The 18,024-nt window shown below is 38.8% G+C and overlaps 2 protein-coding genes across 2 annotated transcripts; both read left to right on the forward strand.

The window, feature by feature from the left end:
• The first annotated feature begins 1,292 nt into the window (after nt 1-1,292).
• Nucleotides 1,293-4,934, forward strand: LOC147307203 (antimicrobial peptide NK-lysin-like). The gene is made up of 5 exons (XM_086275967.1): nt 1,293-1,608; nt 1,720-1,796; nt 2,545-2,622; nt 2,702-2,856; nt 4,663-4,934. The coding sequence occupies exons 1-5, from the start codon at nt 1,560-1,562 to the stop codon at nt 4,733-4,735; spliced, it is 432 nt and encodes a 143-aa protein (XP_086132093.1). The 5' UTR covers nt 1,293-1,559; the 3' UTR covers nt 4,736-4,934.
• Nucleotides 4,935-13,860: 8,926 nt separating this feature from the next.
• LOC147307204 (antimicrobial peptide NK-lysin-like) lies at nt 13,861-15,426 on the forward strand. Its single transcript, XM_086274664.1, has 5 exons — nt 13,861-13,924; nt 14,031-14,116; nt 14,678-14,755; nt 14,835-14,989; nt 15,178-15,426. Exons 1-5 carry the CDS (start codon nt 13,876-13,878, stop codon nt 15,248-15,250), a joined length of 441 nt encoding a protein of 146 aa, XP_086130790.1. The 5' UTR covers nt 13,861-13,875; the 3' UTR covers nt 15,251-15,426.
• Nucleotides 15,427-18,024: the final 2,598 nt, after the last annotated feature.

The raw sequence follows: 18,024 nt of genomic DNA on the forward strand, positions 1-18,024 counted from the left end.
GTCGCACAGTTTAGTTGGACATCTGCATATTGAGCATTTCCACCCCTAAAACAAATCTACTAGCACTTACGCTACTCTCATGGGGCCCAAACTGTTTGCGGACCTTTGACTGATGAAAGTTCTCCACAAGTTGTATGACTATTTGACCATCTTTGAGTTATTTATTCATTCTGCAGTGCCGTGGGATGCTGTTGTGTTAGTGGGGAATTACAGATGCATGCTGTGTAAGCAACATGCAGCAGTTGTTCATTTTAGGTAGTCAGTGGTGAGCTATGTGTACATATTGTGTTTGCACATTACATTTTAAAACTGAAGCTGGAACTTGATTCACAGGGAGTGAATCTTATGCAACCTACCACAGACAAACGAATGTTTGCAGGTGCAGCAGCCGCAGCAGTCTCTGTGGGTGTGCAAGATACATTCTTTATCAACTCAATCTAACAGCCAGTCCAAACAGACAGAAACATCTGAGATAATGACACTAAATCAGCCCTTTGCATCCATCAGAAACAGGACAGTATAGTTACTTTCTATTTATCATTGCAAAATTAGTTTTTATTTCTGCGATGTCATTAATTTTCCTATGCGTATGCTTGGACATAACTTTGAATAAAGGTCATTAACCCACACAGGTTCCATCTGGAAGTTGACTCCTCTTCTTCTTGCTAAGAAAATTGAGGTATGCATACTTTTTTCATACACTTCCTTTCTTCCTATCAACAAGCTGCTAATGAACCCTTGTTCTTTCTCACCTTTGATCACTGACAGAAATTTCAAAAGTCCACTTGGGCAGCTTTGAGTCACCACACCGGACACAAATACCTTTATAACGTCAAACATTACGTTGGAGGAAGTTATTCGTTTAGAGGCAAGATGAGAATATGTATGCACACAGTTATGATTACCCCTGTACACATCAGTGTTGGATTTATTTATTTATTTTATATGACTGCAAAACTGGCAAATATCTAAACCCACATTCATGGATCAGTTATAGGTAAAATTACATATATATAATATATACCATTAATCAGTGGCTACATGGCAGGGGCTTTACCAATAAGTCAGAAACACTGTGAAATACAAGTCAAAAAGCACTAACAATACCACATCTATATATTATATTATAGTAAATTTATAATCAGTTTTCTCTGAAATTCTACTGTTAACCAGTCACAAAAACCTCTAAAGTGATGTGAGAACATTGTGCATAAAAGCATCGCCCTGCTCTAAATGTGGACAAAACACTAGCTGTTATTAGATTTTGCAAAACTTAACTAAATAAACTCGATAAAGATGGTCATATAAACATTAATATTCAAATAAGAGATAAAATATTGCCCCAAGATGCCATTGCCTTTTATGTTAATAAGGGAGTGCACTGACTGACTAAAAAAGACAAATCCAAATATGTAGGTTGTTGCGGTGATGTGTATATTTTCTGCTCTGTGGTAACTGGGTTTGAATTTCAGAAATGTACGTGTGCAACCCATGCACCTTTTCCTATATAAAAGCATCTATAACCACAGATACTCAGGCATCATCTCTCACTGGCTGCGATGGAAACATCTTCACTCCTCCTTCTGTGCCTTGTGGCAGCATTTTCAGGTGTGTACCTTAACACTTGTTTGCATGAGAGTGGATATGAAACTGCAAAATCACCGATGTGTCTTTATGACTTAAATTGTAATTTGGCATTTCTACTTGTTTGAATCGCAGTCCGTGCTGTCCATGGACGGACCTTAGAGGTCAGCATCGATGATGAAGAGGACGTGGACATCGAAGTTTCGATGGGGGCAAGTGGTTAATGTTACCGCTTTAAAGAACTGAGCTTGCACTTTGAATATCAGGGGTGGCACTTCGCGGTCTCAGTGAAAAATCTGAACTTTTTCATTTCAACTTAATTTCTAAGTCAACCTGACTAAACAAAAAATAAGACTTATGATCAGTAATGGTAGAAGTATTCAGAGTTTACCTAAGTAAAAAAAAAAAAGATTCCTGGCACAAGTGAATACAGTGAATTTAAAAGTGAACTTAGTAAAAGAGAAAGAGAAACAAAGAATAAATATATTAATAATAGTTTCACCAAGTAGGGTCCATTGTCTCAGTGACTTATCAAACTACTTTTGCACTTGGGATGGAGATGCAGGGTACACTGGTCAGACAGCCAATCATCATCATCATGTGAATGCCACAGAGACACAGAGAAACATTCACTCTCACATCCATGCCTTTATTAAAAACGTATTTTATATTTTTATACATCATTATTATTAATAAACAGCAGTACACATACAGTATATCACAAATATACAGATACAGTTGTGGTCAGAGGTTTGGATACACTCATCTTCGGCATGAATATCCGGGATTTTTTTTTTTTTAAGGATTCCTTTGAACTGATTTTTTTTTTCACCATGGTGCCGAAATTGAAAGATATATGTTGTTTAATGATTCCAACCTGGAAAAAGTACTACTATAATTAACGTCTTATTTAGAGCCACCAATAACCCTAACATGCATGGGTGTGTCTTACATTTGCAGCTTCCAGGAAAGTGCTGGGCTTGCAAGTGGATTTTAAACAAGGTGAAGAAACTTGCAGGACCAAACGCCACTGCAGAGGTAAAATGTCTCATAGAGTACCTGCAGCAGTTAACGGCATCATTCAGTCAGAACAGTAATGCAAGTTTTACTTTCACAGAGCCTGAAGTCAAAGTTGCTCTCTATCTGCGATGAAATTGGACTCTTAAAACCTTTGTGCCGCAAATTTGTGAAGGTGCACCTGGAAGAATTGATCGAGGAACTCACGACAACTGATGATGTGAGGACCATCTGTGTCAACACGGGAGCATGCAAGTAAGTTCCCACTATTTTGTCTTGTTGATCTGAAACCACATAGTTTAAATCAGGGTTGATCTGAATGGTTTCTGCAGCATTGCAGAATTTTAGAGATAGCTATGGGACCAAAGTAGCAGTTTATAAGTAGGAGCCCTAAAAAAAAACAGACCAGCGTGAATTTTGAAGTGCTGGCTTGTTTATGGGAAATAGAAGACACAGAAATATCCATGCAAAATAATCTATGCATCTAAGTCCCAGAATAAATAAATATCTCTCCGTGTCCAGTTCAGGTTTTTCTGTCATGTGTTACCGCGCCAGATCCGCGGAAACCTCTGGCAGTTACTTGAAGGTTCTGTAACTGACGCGTAGCCGGCAACAGCTTACTGTTGCCGGCTACGCCGGCTAGCAAAAAGATCGAAGGAGGCGTAGGAAACTGCTTCACCGAACTTTATTTCTTCTCCAAGGCACGAACACCGCGTACAGTGGGCTGAAAGTTTACTCACAGCGAGCATCGCCGACACAACTCTGGCTGTCGAGGGAGTTATTATATTCCTTTTATTTATTTTCTTTTCGTCTCTTCTGTAGCTAACCGTTACTTTTTTCCCCTTCTCCGCTCTCTCTCTACATACACCCACCAGGCAGTCCCGCTACACACATCCCGAATACATTTCCCATCAGGCTTCATCCTTAAAGGGCCATGCCTGTAACACATGCTAACCATCATCAGCTCCTTTGCGGTTAATCTAGATTTCTTCTGTCTGCTACACTTGCAGAATGACTGGTTGGGAACGTTCAGTAGCACTTCAGTGGGTTACCAATACAATTACAATGAAAGCGTTACTGTCGATACTTTCAAAGAGAGCGCAGTGACAAGATTGCCTCCAACAGGTGTGAACTTCTTAGAGAAAAAGACTTTTGCAGCTGACCGTGTTGCATATGCATTTCAGATAGTTTTGGGAGGAGAATATTTAAATTAAGTGCACAAACAGATTTAATAACGTTTGCGACATGAAATCTACTAATCTTTGCGCTGATATTTCACGCCGGAAAGGGGAGGTTAAGGTATTTTGCTCTTAAATTTGAAGGCGTCTGGATTAAAAAATAATAATAATAATAAAAATAGCACAGCTTTTATAAATAACCCGGAAAACTGACCACTCTTATGCGCGCTATTTGGGGATCACATGTGTAAAATCAAATGTTGGCTTGAGTCCTTGCGGAACAGAGATTAAAGTGAAGTGCTACCAGAAGTGTGAATCATTTCCTTATCTCTGGGACGTGAGTTGATCCAACAGTCTCAGGTTAACAGCGTCGGGTTTTCAACGCTAGGGTCTCCACGCGGCACAACTTGGCCAAATCCTCATTCAGACTCACAGTAGATGTTATCCACAAGGACCGAAGCTGGACACAATCACATTAAAATAAAAATTTTAATAAGGCATCTGTTCCCAACGTGCTCGGTAGTCTCTCTTCACTCACAGGCTCGTACGTTCGTGCGTTCTCCCCCCCCTCTACTTCCACCAGCGAGTGGCTGTCTCTGGTAAATTTGATAAAGGGACAATACACCAAATAGAAGCGTGCAAAATAACAACAGCAATGTTATTTATGAGTGCAAAATACAATTCACATTAGATTATATTAAAGTGGGTTACAGTTCATTTTCAGAAATGTCTCAGCAGTGTTTACTTCACTTTGTTACAACTTTAACTTGATAAATGCTAAATACATAGGCTAGCTTCAACATGCAAACATACCCTAATATTATCTGTAATAGCTCATTATATGTTTTTAATGTTTCTGTTTGTTTTGATTTGCTCTCTTTAGCCCAAAGGAGGTGGACCTGTTTTTTTATCCAGAGAAGGGAGCTCCACGCATTGACGTTAAGGAGTTTCACTGACTTCATCTGCACGAATACAATCCACAACGGCTTTGGAAAAAACAATCAACAAGTCATCCCAGTCGCATTTGCCAATAATTAACCAATTAGTTTCTTCTTCTGCTTTCTTTTCAAACGGCATCAATTTACCTTTATTTCCTTTGCAATGCCATACGTTCAATTTCTTTATCTGTATCTATGCACTGGTATCACAAATAAACCGCTGAAATCATCACATTGACTCTGTTTTGTTGTTGTTATTTTCCAAACCAAACTTCAGAGTAGCCACTCTGATCAGAGATATGAATGCCAGCACTGTCGCTATGAAGCAGCAGCACTTCAATAAAGTCATGCACATAAATTTTAAACAATTCTTCAGGGGGGACTTTGTTGAAACCTTTAATCCTGTAAAGAAATCCATGTAATGATCATTTAAATATTAAGAGGAAAAGCATTCATTAATTCATTCAGCCCATCAGGCTTCACCATAACAGGATGCTGGTGTGTGCTGCTAATATCCTCAGCCAAAGACCATTATTTCTTCTTGGTGTGGCATGTGTCAGTGAAAATGATGACTTAGTGAGCTGTCTGTGTCGTTCTTGAACATTTCGCCAGCAAATAACTTTGCATGAAAAAACTAAAAATAAATAACCGATCATGGGTCAAGTGTCTAACCAGAGAAAAAAAACAGAACCCACATTCTATGCAAAGTCTCGATCGTAGATAAGTTTTGTGTAGCTCAAACTAAAGATTCCCACACTGTGCTCATCATCAACAGTAGCATCATTTTACTTTGCTTAGAGCTAACTAGCTTTAAAAAAAAAATAACATCAGGTTAATAAATGATCAGTGTGTAAGAACAAGTAAAGAACTCGCTGTTCAGTTCAGCTCATTGAAGTTAGTTATAGTGCTGTAGTAAAAGGTTGGAGCACACTTGCTTTCAGAACTGTCTTCACACTTTGTGACAGAGATTCAACAAGGTGCTGGAAACATTTCTCAGAGATTTTGGTCCATATTGGGGGTGACTGCTGCAGATATGTTAGCAGCATATCTATCTGTGTGATTGAGATCTGATGACTGTGACTTCCAATACAATGAACTCATTGTCATGTTTAATAAACCAGTTTGAGATTCATGACATGGTGCGTTATCCTGCATCATCAGAGGCTGCACTTCCCACAATGCTGTCCAGGGCATGTTAGGACTACGAGGAGAATTAAAGTAAGCAACCCCTGTAGAGATTTAACCACCAAACACAAACACATACGTTTAAATATAATGAGTTACAATAAAACAATGAAATATAGTTTTTATCATAACTCATTATATTTAAACGTATGTGTTTCTGTTTTTCCAATTTTCCCTCTTTAGGCCAAGGGAAGTGGACCTGTTCTTTTATCCAAAGGAGGGAGGTCCAGACACTGAAATTAAGGAGTTTCAATGACCTTACATGCATGAAAAAAACCCCATCAAACTTTATTCCAAAAATAATTGACAAGAGCTAGCTCCCACACTTTAAAGTATCATCACTTTTATCCTTCAAAACAGCTTACCTTTATTTCCTTTACAATGGCTGCATTTTCCATTCTTCTATCTATGCAGAGCTTAAAAAATAAACAGATTAAATCATTTCACTGACTCTGTTTTTTTGTGTTTGCCAAATCTAAATGAAACTTCAAGTTCAGAGCAGCCATTGTTATCAAAGATATGAATGTTCGAACTGTCACTATGAAGCAGGAGCACCACAGCTTTTGCTGAGTCAAGTCATGCACATACATTTTTAGTGATTCTTCTGGTGGCACTTCTTAGAATTTTTAATGGTGTAAAGAAAGTCAGACCTCTAGTTTCTGTTTTCAGTGGGGAATATTAAAAGTAAATGAACAAAAACACCCCTTTTCTATCTGGGGTAAGGGTAACGCAATAAAAGCCTCATACTGGTTACACATGTATGGATGAGTTGCCAGTCTCTGTTTTAGCCCTGCGACAGAGTATACACCACACACCACACTGAGCACTGGAGCCCCTCAGGGCTGTGTGCTCAACCCACTGCTGTTCACTCTGCTGACTCATAACTGTGCAGCAACCGATGACACGACTGTGGTGGGTCTCAGTGAGGACCTCACCTGGAGACCAAACAGCTGGTCAAGAAGGCTCAGCAGCGGCTGCATTTCCTGAGGAGGCTGAGGAAATTTGGTATGTCGACCAAGATCCTCAGCAGCTTCTACAGCTGCACTGTGGAGAGCACATTGACCAGCTGCATCACTGCATGGAACGGCAGCACTACTGCTACGGACCGCAAACGCCTGCAGAGAGTGATGACTGCGGAGAAGATCACCAGGAGTCCGCTGCCCTCTCTGCAGAGCATACCATCACAGAGTCCAGAGGAGAGCTGCCTCCATCCTCAAAGACCCCACACACGCTCAACATGCACTGTTCCAATCCAGAAATTCACAACTCAACAACTCCTTCTTCCCCACTGCTATCAGACTCCTGAACGGCTGACCTACCTCAGCTGCAATTTGCACATCAGGACACTTTGCACACTAAGTTCATTTTGCACATTAAGCTCCTTTGTACATCTGCATACCTCACTTGTCTTCACTTACTTATTTTTGTACTTATTTAATTATCTTTCATTAATTTTTATCCTTATTTTTATCCTTATTTATCTTGTTCCTTTAACCCTTACCTACAGTAACTTGGCATTTGTGTATGGACAGCAAAGGAATAATTTCATTGCACAGAGAAATGCTATTTCTTCTGTACACATGACAATAAACACTTTGAATCTCAAATCTTGAAATCAAAGCTTCACAGTAAATCTATGAGTGTTTTATAGTAGGTGTCCATTGAGTAAATTAGCCCTTAAAAATGCAGTGTTTCATATCTACTTTAAGAAAACTGTTTTCTGCACTTCCTTTGTTTCAAGAAGAGCCTCGCCATTGCATGCATGAAATTTTTTCAAAGCTATCTGCCACTCAGAACAACTTGGCTTTAAAAACCCGCAGGAAATTTCCCCAGTTGTAAGTGGTGCCTTTGTGGCGGCATGTGTGAAACTGACTCTTTCACGGATGTGTTCTCCAATAGGACGTTGGAAATGAACCACTGTTCATTTGGTAATACTTTTATTTTAGTGAATCATCTTGAATGTCCTTTTGGATATTTTTATCAATCCATTTTCATCCGCTTATGTGTGACAGACTGGTGACCTAACTGGGGTGTATCTTGTTCTATTTCAGCTGAAATAGATTCATAACAGCACCTACAAGAGGGGATGACCTTAAGCAGCCTTAGTTTATTCCCACCTGACCAACCTCATGTCTTTACTGATATTTTCATGCACAGCACCTGTCGGCCCACAACTTGACTGCTTAATTTCCCCCTCACTGTTTGTACAGGCTCTGCACTACCTGCTCAGCAGTGTGTAAAAGCTAAAGAGTCATTAACCTTGCGTTTTCGGTGTTTGCCACACATTCCCATATTCTCTTTGCAGTTTTAGAAGAACATGATAGGATTTCATGCAGGTATGTCCATTTTTAAGTTGTTTTTCAATTTTGCAATTCTGTCAGATTGTGAACTTTCACACATACTCTCTATACTCTATGACACATGTCAGCAACTGTCAGCAGCATTTTTTTTCTTTTTACAATGTTGCTGACTGTGCTCTTGAAAGCGAGAATGTACAACACGTAAGCGTTCGAAGCAAAAAGGTGTTGGTCTGCGTTTCCTTTTCAGCTGTTAAAACTATAGAAAGCTCACTAGCAAATATATCTTCAAAATTGAAATACACAATGGAAGACTCAAACCATACATTTGGCAAAATATCAAAAGTGGCATGCGGTGTGAGAGGCCCAACAGCCCTGTAGTGTGGGGATTGAGATTGCCATTATAATGTCAGGACGTTACTAACTTACAGGTAAAATGAGAAAAGGTGCCTGCACAATTCTTTCACATTGCACCATTTTGCACATATTCTCACACAAAAACACATACAGATACGAATATTGACGGAACCTCAAAATATACACGTGGTCAAAATGTGAAAACTTGTGGTGTGAGAGCCACAAAAAGCATAGTGGTGGTGGAGAGGGCCGGTAAGATCTTTAAAATGTAGATCTGAAGTAAAATCTGATAACACTGCCCTTGCAATATTTACTTCAAAAATATACCAGTCACTAAGAACAAGTTATCAGACAGAGATGCGGTTCACATCATTAAGAAACTATTTTTCCTTTATTTTTACATTGCATTTTACATTTTGCATTGATTAAAAACATAAAATAAAGGAGCTGCTAGACCATGCACTTATATGCTTTTAACATTAGCTCAAAGCTGCAGCTTACCAGTGGGAGAATGGGCTGCCAAGACAAGAAATGTAAGAAGAGCTATCAAATTTGTGCATGTTTTTCACCTCTTCATGCGCACCCACGATAAGGTGCAAGTCAAACCAGGGGAGCATAAATAACCACAGCACACAAAAGTAGATCCTGGTGCTCATGTTCCCCAGGGAAGCTACGCACATACACCCAGCCATCCATGTGATGTAAATGAAAAGATTCAGTAGACCAGGCGACCCTCATCCATAACTACAGCAAGCACTGACCTTTTTGGGAATTTGAGCCACTTTAGGGCCTCCTATGACTAACATTCACACACATTCATACTACTATGGATAAATCAGAAATAAACATGCAGTTAGTATCTTGTCCAGGTGACCTGCTCTACCACCTGAGCTACAGCCAGTATCACAATTTGACCCTTGTCATACTTGCTTAAATCCTTACGCTTGCTCTTATATTTTTTTATGCTCCTAACATCAACTCTGAGGACAAAAAAAAAACACTTTCCCCGTAAAATAATTCTAAACTTCTTTTTTGTCAGTGCTCATATAATTGTGCCTGATCAGTGATGATATGCCTCTCTCTTTCTAGTCCCTGTCAGTATTCTCACTGCAGGATTTTGAATCAAGTGAAGGTTTTCAGGAAGCTTTCAAGACAACCTCAAGAATATTGTTTGTAAATTATTCCACACTTCGCAGGGTTTTTTTGCAGATCAGTGAACCTTGGCCTATCTTTACTTGTAAAACCTTTGCCTCTCCGTGACACGCTTTTTTATACTAAATAAAGCCAGCTGGTTTAATCATTTGCAAAATGTTCTTCCAGCTGTTTCCTTTGAGAACCGCTTACTTTTCCAGCTTTTTTTTTGCCCCTGTCCTAACTTGTTTAAGATATGTGGCTGAAATCAAATTCAACATGAACCAATATTTTACTCGAAAGGTTACAATGTATCAGTTTAAACATTTGGTATGTTTTTTATGTTTTACAATGCAAATTATTTTATTTACTAGATGTGCAAATCAATGAATTCTCTTTTGATTTCCTTTTTTCACAGAATCCCAACCTTGTTAGAGTTGGGGTTGTATTTCAACTGACAGTTAATGCTGTTTAAAAAACACTTTATTCTGCAAATTTTAAAAATGCTGTTTAAGGGTCACTATGTGGTAAAATAAGTGCTGATTTTTTTTTGAGAAGTAAACTGAATAAGCCGCAGAGAAGTATAAAAGGCCCAGAAAACAGCACAAATCTGACAGCGTGGAAAACCATGAGTCCTGCCATCACCATCGGCCTTCTCCTGCTCTCCACAAGTAAAAAAGTAGCAATATTTACTCCACCTTTAAGATAACTGAACTACTTTTCTAAAGCATGCTTTATTTCTTAGCTTTTGTTGCGTCGTTGAAGACTCTGAAGGACCAAACTAAGGAGGAGCATTTTCCACAGCATGAAAAAAAGAAAGGCGACCACAACAAAGAGGAGGTGAGAAAGCTAAAATTTGACAAAGTTTCCCTTGTAGAGAAGCTTATTTTGTTATTTTGTGCAAATTGAAAACTTTTTACCAAAACTTTTATCTCAGATTCTGTGGGATGAAGTTTTTCCAGGCTCCTGCCGTACTTGCATGACTATTGTGTCCAGAGTGCAGAAGCAGATTGGAAGTGATAAATCAAAGGTAATGACTGTAATATATGGTGAACAGTACTGCTGTAATAACCTCTCAGAATTTCTTGTAATTTTTCAGAAATTCCACATAAAGAACCTGACAGTGCTGCCAATAAAATACCAGCATATCAAGCTGTTATTGGATTGAAGTGGTAGGGTATAGGAAATTATTTAAATGTGTAGAAAAGTCTTCTTCAGCACATAAATGTGACACTGACACAGAAATAGCCCTCTGGGGTTTGACATTTGGGAGGGGATTTTTAGATAATAGGAAGTTATATACAGTGCAGTCAGGGGCAGCACAAATGTGATCCCCTTAAACTGATTTTTTTAAGTTTTATTGTCTCTTTTCCTCCTATAGTTATGGATTCTGTCACTAGTTAGCTAACATAAACAAATGTAAGTCTATTAGCTGCTTCACAGACAGTTGTATCTATGTCCGTTTTTCAAAACAGGGCATAGTGGTGTAAATTAGCCTTTATGTGTTAGCATTTCATGTCCTCTTTAAGGTCCTGCTAAAGCATTTGATGGGTTTAGACTTTGACTAGACCACTTCAAAACCTTCATTTTGCTTTTTGGGGTGTTTTTTTGTTTTGTTTTTTGAGTCATTCAGAGGTGAACTTGTTGAATTTTGAATGACCATCCTGCCACATAAACCATGTGCACTTGAGCTTTGGGGCATGAACTAAAACATTCGCCTTCGGGTTTTTTTTGGTAGAGAGAAGACTTTATCGGTCTATTAGTTACAATAAGCTGTCCAGGTCCTGTAACAGCAACACAGCCCCAGACCGTCATATCACCGCCACCGTATTTGACCATGATGGCCTTTTTATGAAATAGTGTGTTAGTTTCATGCCAGATTTAATGGGACTCTGACTTCTCAAAAGTTCCGCTTTTATCTTGTCAGTGGGCCCACTGATCATAAAGATGTTTTTTGGAATATGTGAGGTGAGCTTTTGTAATCTTTTTGCTCAGCAGTGATTTTCACCTTGGAACTCGCGCATGGGTCTCAGTTTTGCCCTGTGTCTTTCTTATTATTGAATAATGAACTCTGACCTTAACTACGGTAAGTGAGGCCGACACTTCCTTTGAAGTTTTCTGGGCTCCTTAGTGACCTCCTGGAGGAGTCAGTACTGTGCTTTTGGAGGAATTTTGGTAGGCTGGGAAGGTTCACCGCTGTTCCAGGTTTTCTCCATTTGTGGATAATGGTTTTCCCTGTAGTTCATTGGAATCCCAAAGCCTTAGAAACCCTTTTCAGACTGAAAGAGGTCAATGAGCTGATTCTTTTACATCGTTGCATGATGTGTTGCTTTTGACACTTTTTCTTAGCTTACTGTAAGGATTTCTGGCAGTAATGAGGCCTGGGCTGGGTTAATGAAATTGAAGTCAGCTTTCCAAAAATGTGGTTAATCAATTAAATCATAACTTAACAAGAGTGGAAATCATTTTTTCACACAGGACCTGGTAGGTTTGGACAGCTGTTTCCCCTAAATTAATGAAATCATCATTTAAAAACTGCATTTTGTATTTACTTGGGCTCTCGTTGTCTAATGTAAAACTTTGTTTGATGATCTGAAACATGTAATTGTGACAAATATGCAAAAATCTAGAAAAGGGAAGGGGGCAAATATTTTTTGACGCATCTGTAGCTTTGTACATATATGCCACAAGCCAGCAGAGACATTATTGTCAAGTTTTATTAATGCTGTGCATTTGCTGTTTTTGTCATACTTTTTTCGTCTATAGTCTCAGTGTTGGACACATAATTTAAAGCTATTTTAATTTAACCTTTAAGAAACCTATACTGAAGCTGCTTGTTTACTGTTTTCACATATTTTTACTTGAAGGACAAAATCAGGAGGCTGTTGGATGGTGCCTGTAATAAACTGAAATTCAATTTCTAAAGTCGGCCTGCAGAAAGATCTTGAAAACAGTAAAAAACAAGTTGATTGACGCCTTGACCAACGGCAAGTCTGCCAAGACCATCTGCACTAATCTGAAACTCTGCAAGGCCACCTTTTTATAAAGTTCTGAAGAACTTGTGATGCTTCAACTGTTTGTGTTAATAACACAAGCCTGTGTTCATGTTTTCTTGCTTTTTCCCTCCCAATAAAAAAACATATTTTTACTGTGATGTCATTGGTTTTCTTATACATATACGTATTATGAGACTCATATTCTGTCAACTATAGACTAGATGAAAATTAATAGTTGCTTTTGAGTGTGCATACTGGAAACATATTGCCTAATTAGTCATCACCATAAAGCATGACCGTCTTCTGTAACTACTAAGCTATTAACAAAGCAATTGACTCTATTGATTAGAATTAGAAAGTCTTATTTTACTCATAATGTGTCCTGTTTACTTGCAACAAATAAAACTACATAATAATTTCACGTCTGACATATAATTAATCCACACAGGTTCCATTGGGAAGTTGCCTTGTCTTCTCCAAAACCTCTGTTGCACAGAAGCAATGAGGTGTGCAGATTTTACTCTTATTACTATCAGTAAGCAGCTAGTGAGCTTGAATTAGCAGCTAGTAAACCTGTGTACTGCAAATGCTGCAATTCTTTGAGCTTCTGACTTTAAGAGTTCTCTCTCACCTCTGATCTCTGACAGAAATGTGAAAGTCTATTTTCAAAACTGAGTCGCCTCACTGGACCCTTATAAGGTCGCACATTGCCTTCCAGGAAGTTATTAACTTATAGGCAGGTTGAGAAAATAGGCCTGCACAGTTACAATTACCTCTGTCCAAAATCAGTGTTGGTTTTTGTTTATATATGACCACAAAACTGAAATACATATTTGTGGATCAATAAACTGCATATTAAAGGTTTAGAATAAGATTTACACATAAATTTATAGCATGATACAGTCATTGATTTTCAGGGGTGTTAACAATGAGGCAGGGACACTGTGACAGCCTTAAGCCATAAAAGGATCACTGTGTTCAAAATGTGGACAACACACTAATTGTTCTTTAGTGGGTGGGCGAGGTGGTGCGTGACTTTCTCACAGCGTGGCACCCAAACCACGCAAAATGTGTTCTCACATGTGGTTTGAATTTTACGCCTTGCAATGAGGTGTGTGTAGAGCCCATGCACCTTTAACTGTTTAAAAGCAGCCATAACTACAGATACTAGCATTATCTCTCAGTGGCTGCGATGGAAACGTCTTCCCTCCTCTTTCTGTGCCTCGTGGCAACATTTTCAGGTGTGTAACGAAAAAATTGGTTTGCATGAGAATCCGTATGAAACTGCCAAATCTTCTCTTTATGATTTAAAGTGTGATTAAGTATTTCTGTTTGTTTGAATCGCAGTCCGTGCTGTCCATGGACGGACCGTAGAGGTCAGCATCGATGATGAAGAGGACGTGGACGTGGGAATTTCGATGGGGGCAAGTGGGGTTAGTGTTAATATTAAAGAACTTAGGTTACACTTTATCAGTCCACCTTTTGATATCAGGAGTCACACTTTGCAGTCTTTGTGAAAAGCTTTTTCATGTCAAATTAATTTCTATGCCAACAACAATCATTGGATTAGAAATGAGAAAAACTAATGAATTTTGTTCATTTGTAACACAATGTGGGGACATATCTGACTTCTGAAACCCCAACTATGCTGATATTTTGAGGTTAACCACACACTAAGTCCAACAAAACCATAACATTGCATGGTATTTAACAAGCTTGCCAAAGAAATGAGTATACCAGTGTATCCACGGAATATACTGAAACATGTCTCTAAGTAGGATAAATTCCCTGAATGACTTATCAAACAAGTTTTGCACTGGGGCTGGAGACTATCCCAGCTAATACTGGGTAAGATTAAGAGGGTACGCTGTGATCGGGTAGCCACTCACAGGGATGGCACATAGACACACACGACCATTCGCTCGCACATCTACAGCTTATTGATTAGAGTCACCAATACACCTAACATGCATGGGTGTGTCTTATATTTGCAGCTTCCAGGAAAGTGCTGGGCTTGCAAGTGGATTTTAAACAAGGTGAAGAAACTTGCAGGACCAAACGCCACTGCAGAGGTAAAATGTCTCATAGAGTACCAGCAACAATTAACGGCATTATTCAGTCAGAGCAGTAATACAAGTTTCTCTTTCACAGAGCCTGAAGTCAAAGTTGCTCTCTGTCTGCGATGGTATTGGACTCTTAAAATCACTCTGCCGCAAATTTGTGAAGGTCCACCTTGGAGAATTAATTGAGGAACTCACAACAACTGATGATGTGAGGACCATCTGTGTCAACATGGGAGCATGCAAGTAAGTTCCCAGGGGTTCATCGAAATGCTTTCATTTGTCAGATGATTCACTTTGCAGCGACTTTAACTTTAGATGTTAAGTTTGAGACTGAGACCAAATTCAGCATGCAAACATGCCTTAATACTACAATGACACCGATGATACTGCAACCCTGATTTTACACCACAATTATTTTTTTCTCTCTTTAGGTCAAAGGAGTTGGAGCTGCTCTTTTATGCAGAGAATGGAGCTCCACTTATTGACGTTAATGAGCATGACTAACTTTAGATGTATGAATAAACATTGAAAAAAAAATCGCAGTAATGACTGAGAAGACTTAGCTCAAGTAATCATTACTTTTGACTTCAGCTTTGTTTCCAATCTGCATTAACTTACCTTTATTTCCTTTGCAATGCAATGTTTTTTTTTTAATTCTTCTGTCTGTATCTGTGCACAGCTAACACAAATAAACAGCTGAAATGATTAAGCTCACTCTGTTTTACTGTTGCATTTCACCAAACCTTAATAAAACCTCAATTTCAAAGTAGATGCTCTGATCAGGGATATGAATGTCAGCATTGCGACTACAAAGCAGAAGCACCCCCAGCTTTTTCAAGTCAACTCATACATGTAAGGGTCTTGTGGTTCTTGTGGTGACACTTCTTAGAATTGTTTAATGACTCAAACCACGCTTTTTCCTGTTCTCAGAGTGAAATATTAAAAGCAACAACATTAAAGCAGCTTTTTCTATGTGGAGTAAGGGTAAGGTTTTAAAATACATTGGACTGGCTGCATGAGTGGGTGGAGGGTTTCACGAAGCATAATATTTGGCATTTATGCCTCACATTTTAGAGTCATAAATTTGCCAAAGAAAATCAAAGAAGTACTCATGTAAGTAATTAAAATGAGCACTTTTCAAAAGCACCCCTCCCCTAAAAAAAAAAACCACACTAACCAAATGCAAGTCTAAGGAGATGAGCTTTAAGCTGTTTTTTAGACACTGCCGAGGCCACAGATCTGAAGCACAAGTCTGGGGGCCAGTTTTACAAAAACTCTGTGGATCGAGCTGGTTAGATATGAGGACAAAGTGAGGACTTTGAGAGAAGAGGGGTTTATTTATCCTAAAACACACAAAAATATACAAAATGAGCTCACAATACAGGGCAAAAGAGGGCAAATGAACATAACTAAACTCAAGCCAAATAAGCAACTTTGCATAACTGCAAGCTAACTGCTAAACAAAAAAAAGGTGACCTAACACACAAAGAACAAGAGCACTCTGAGACGACAACGCCCCCCTGAGGGCCAAGGGCTATACTAAAACTTTGATGTTGTACGATGTATTTATTAGAACATGCTGGTATCAGCCTGCTTTTATAGCAACTGACCTTTGATCTGTGACCTCAAAGGATTATTACTATTTTCTTTTCTTTATCCATGTGATTGGAGCTGAATTGGCTGAAATCTTTGGCTTCTATAAACTATAAAAACTTAAGATTTTCAGATATATTCACTCAGTGGGTGATTTTGTGAAGCATTACGGCGTTATTGTGATGTAATAAGGTATCATATTAAAAAAAATTAAGAAGTCTCTCCACGCCCTTTCATATGATACATTATCAATGTGGTTTCTTGAAAAAAAAAAACCATTTTCAAGATCAACTTTGACCTTGGGCTCTAACCATGAAGGTCAAGGTCAAATGGTCATTTGATGAAAATCAAAGATTAAATCAGTTTGATTTGAAAGTTACATCAAATAAATAATACTCAACACAACACTAAGCAAACAGGCAACTCATAAGTCAAAGAAAATTTAAGAAAAAATACTTAATTCTACCGCCTGTGACAGAGCTGCACTTGGTGTGATCCAATCAGCTCTTCCTGTATATTACACTGCTGCATGGTTCTCTCTTCCTGATGCCAGCATCCCTCAGCAGCTGAAGGCTCCTGATCGAAGATTCAGCAAATGAGGTGAGGGGATCAATGCATTAGCTCACGTACAAATCTGTCAGGTGCACAAAGAAGGACTTCAATTATTTCACAAACACTGTGCATTTTTCAGAACATTTGAAAGGTTAGTGGTAACATCTGTGTCATGAACACTTATCAAAGCAGTAGTACTGGGAGTATTGACGCTAATCATAAATGCTTATGAATCACTGTCTGTAAGACAGAAACAAAGAATGGAGAACCATCATCATCATCATGGACGCACATCTCCCACCCCCTTGCATTTAAGTCACCAAAGCCACAACAGACAAGCAACTAAAAAAGAAAATGCCTTAACCTCTGTTTATTGGGTGAATAAACAAAGGAGTGAATCAACACCATATAATGTTATTTCATGGTGGATTTTGTAGAATTATGCCTCCATAGTTCAATTCAATTTTACTTATACAGCACCAAATCACAACAACAGTCACCTTAAGGTGCTTTATATTGTAAGGTAGATCCAACAATCACATGAGCAAGCACTTTGGGAAGGAAAAACTCACTTTTAACAGGAAGAAACCTCTGCCATAACAAGGCTCTATGGTGTTTTCTTCACTTCTGACTCTTGCTTAATTAGTAAGAGTGGATTAAAAGACTTATAATAAGCTGTTTTCCACATCCTCCTTTCACACATCAGCACAGTCCAGAGCACATGACAGAAAAAATCGCAGTGCCTGCCCAGCTTTAGGTGTACTGTCGTCCGAGACTTGCACCGCAGTGTTGGCGTTTGTTTCCCTGTTGGCCATGCTTCTTGTTGTGGTCATCTGTTGTCTTCTGGTATTTTCTCCGCAAGCGACCTTTCCTCGACCAATGAGATGAGCGGTAATCTGAATTGTCATACTCGAATTGTCATAAGTGTGCTGTCAGCTCATTGGTCACAAAGCAGGAGAGGGGCTGGGAATTATGTTTTCAAACAAAGCGTTAATTCCATAAACATTTATAGACTACTTTTGATTCTCACTGTATTACGGGACAAAGTGCGTCCCTTATTAGCTCAATACGGGACGTGTACTTTTGTTTCTAAATACTGGACGGTTGGCAACCCTAGTTGTGACAATCAGTTT

This window comes from Aulonocara sp. 'chitande type north' Nkhata Bay, linkage group LG19 (assembly GCF_057382095.1).
Source record: "Aulonocara sp. 'chitande type north' Nkhata Bay isolate Kocher_YH1m ecotype deep benthic linkage group LG19, A_spYH_male_GT1.1, whole genome shotgun sequence".
NCBI classification, from domain to species: domain Eukaryota; kingdom Metazoa; phylum Chordata; class Actinopteri; order Cichliformes; family Cichlidae; genus Aulonocara; species Aulonocara sp. 'chitande type north' Nkhata Bay.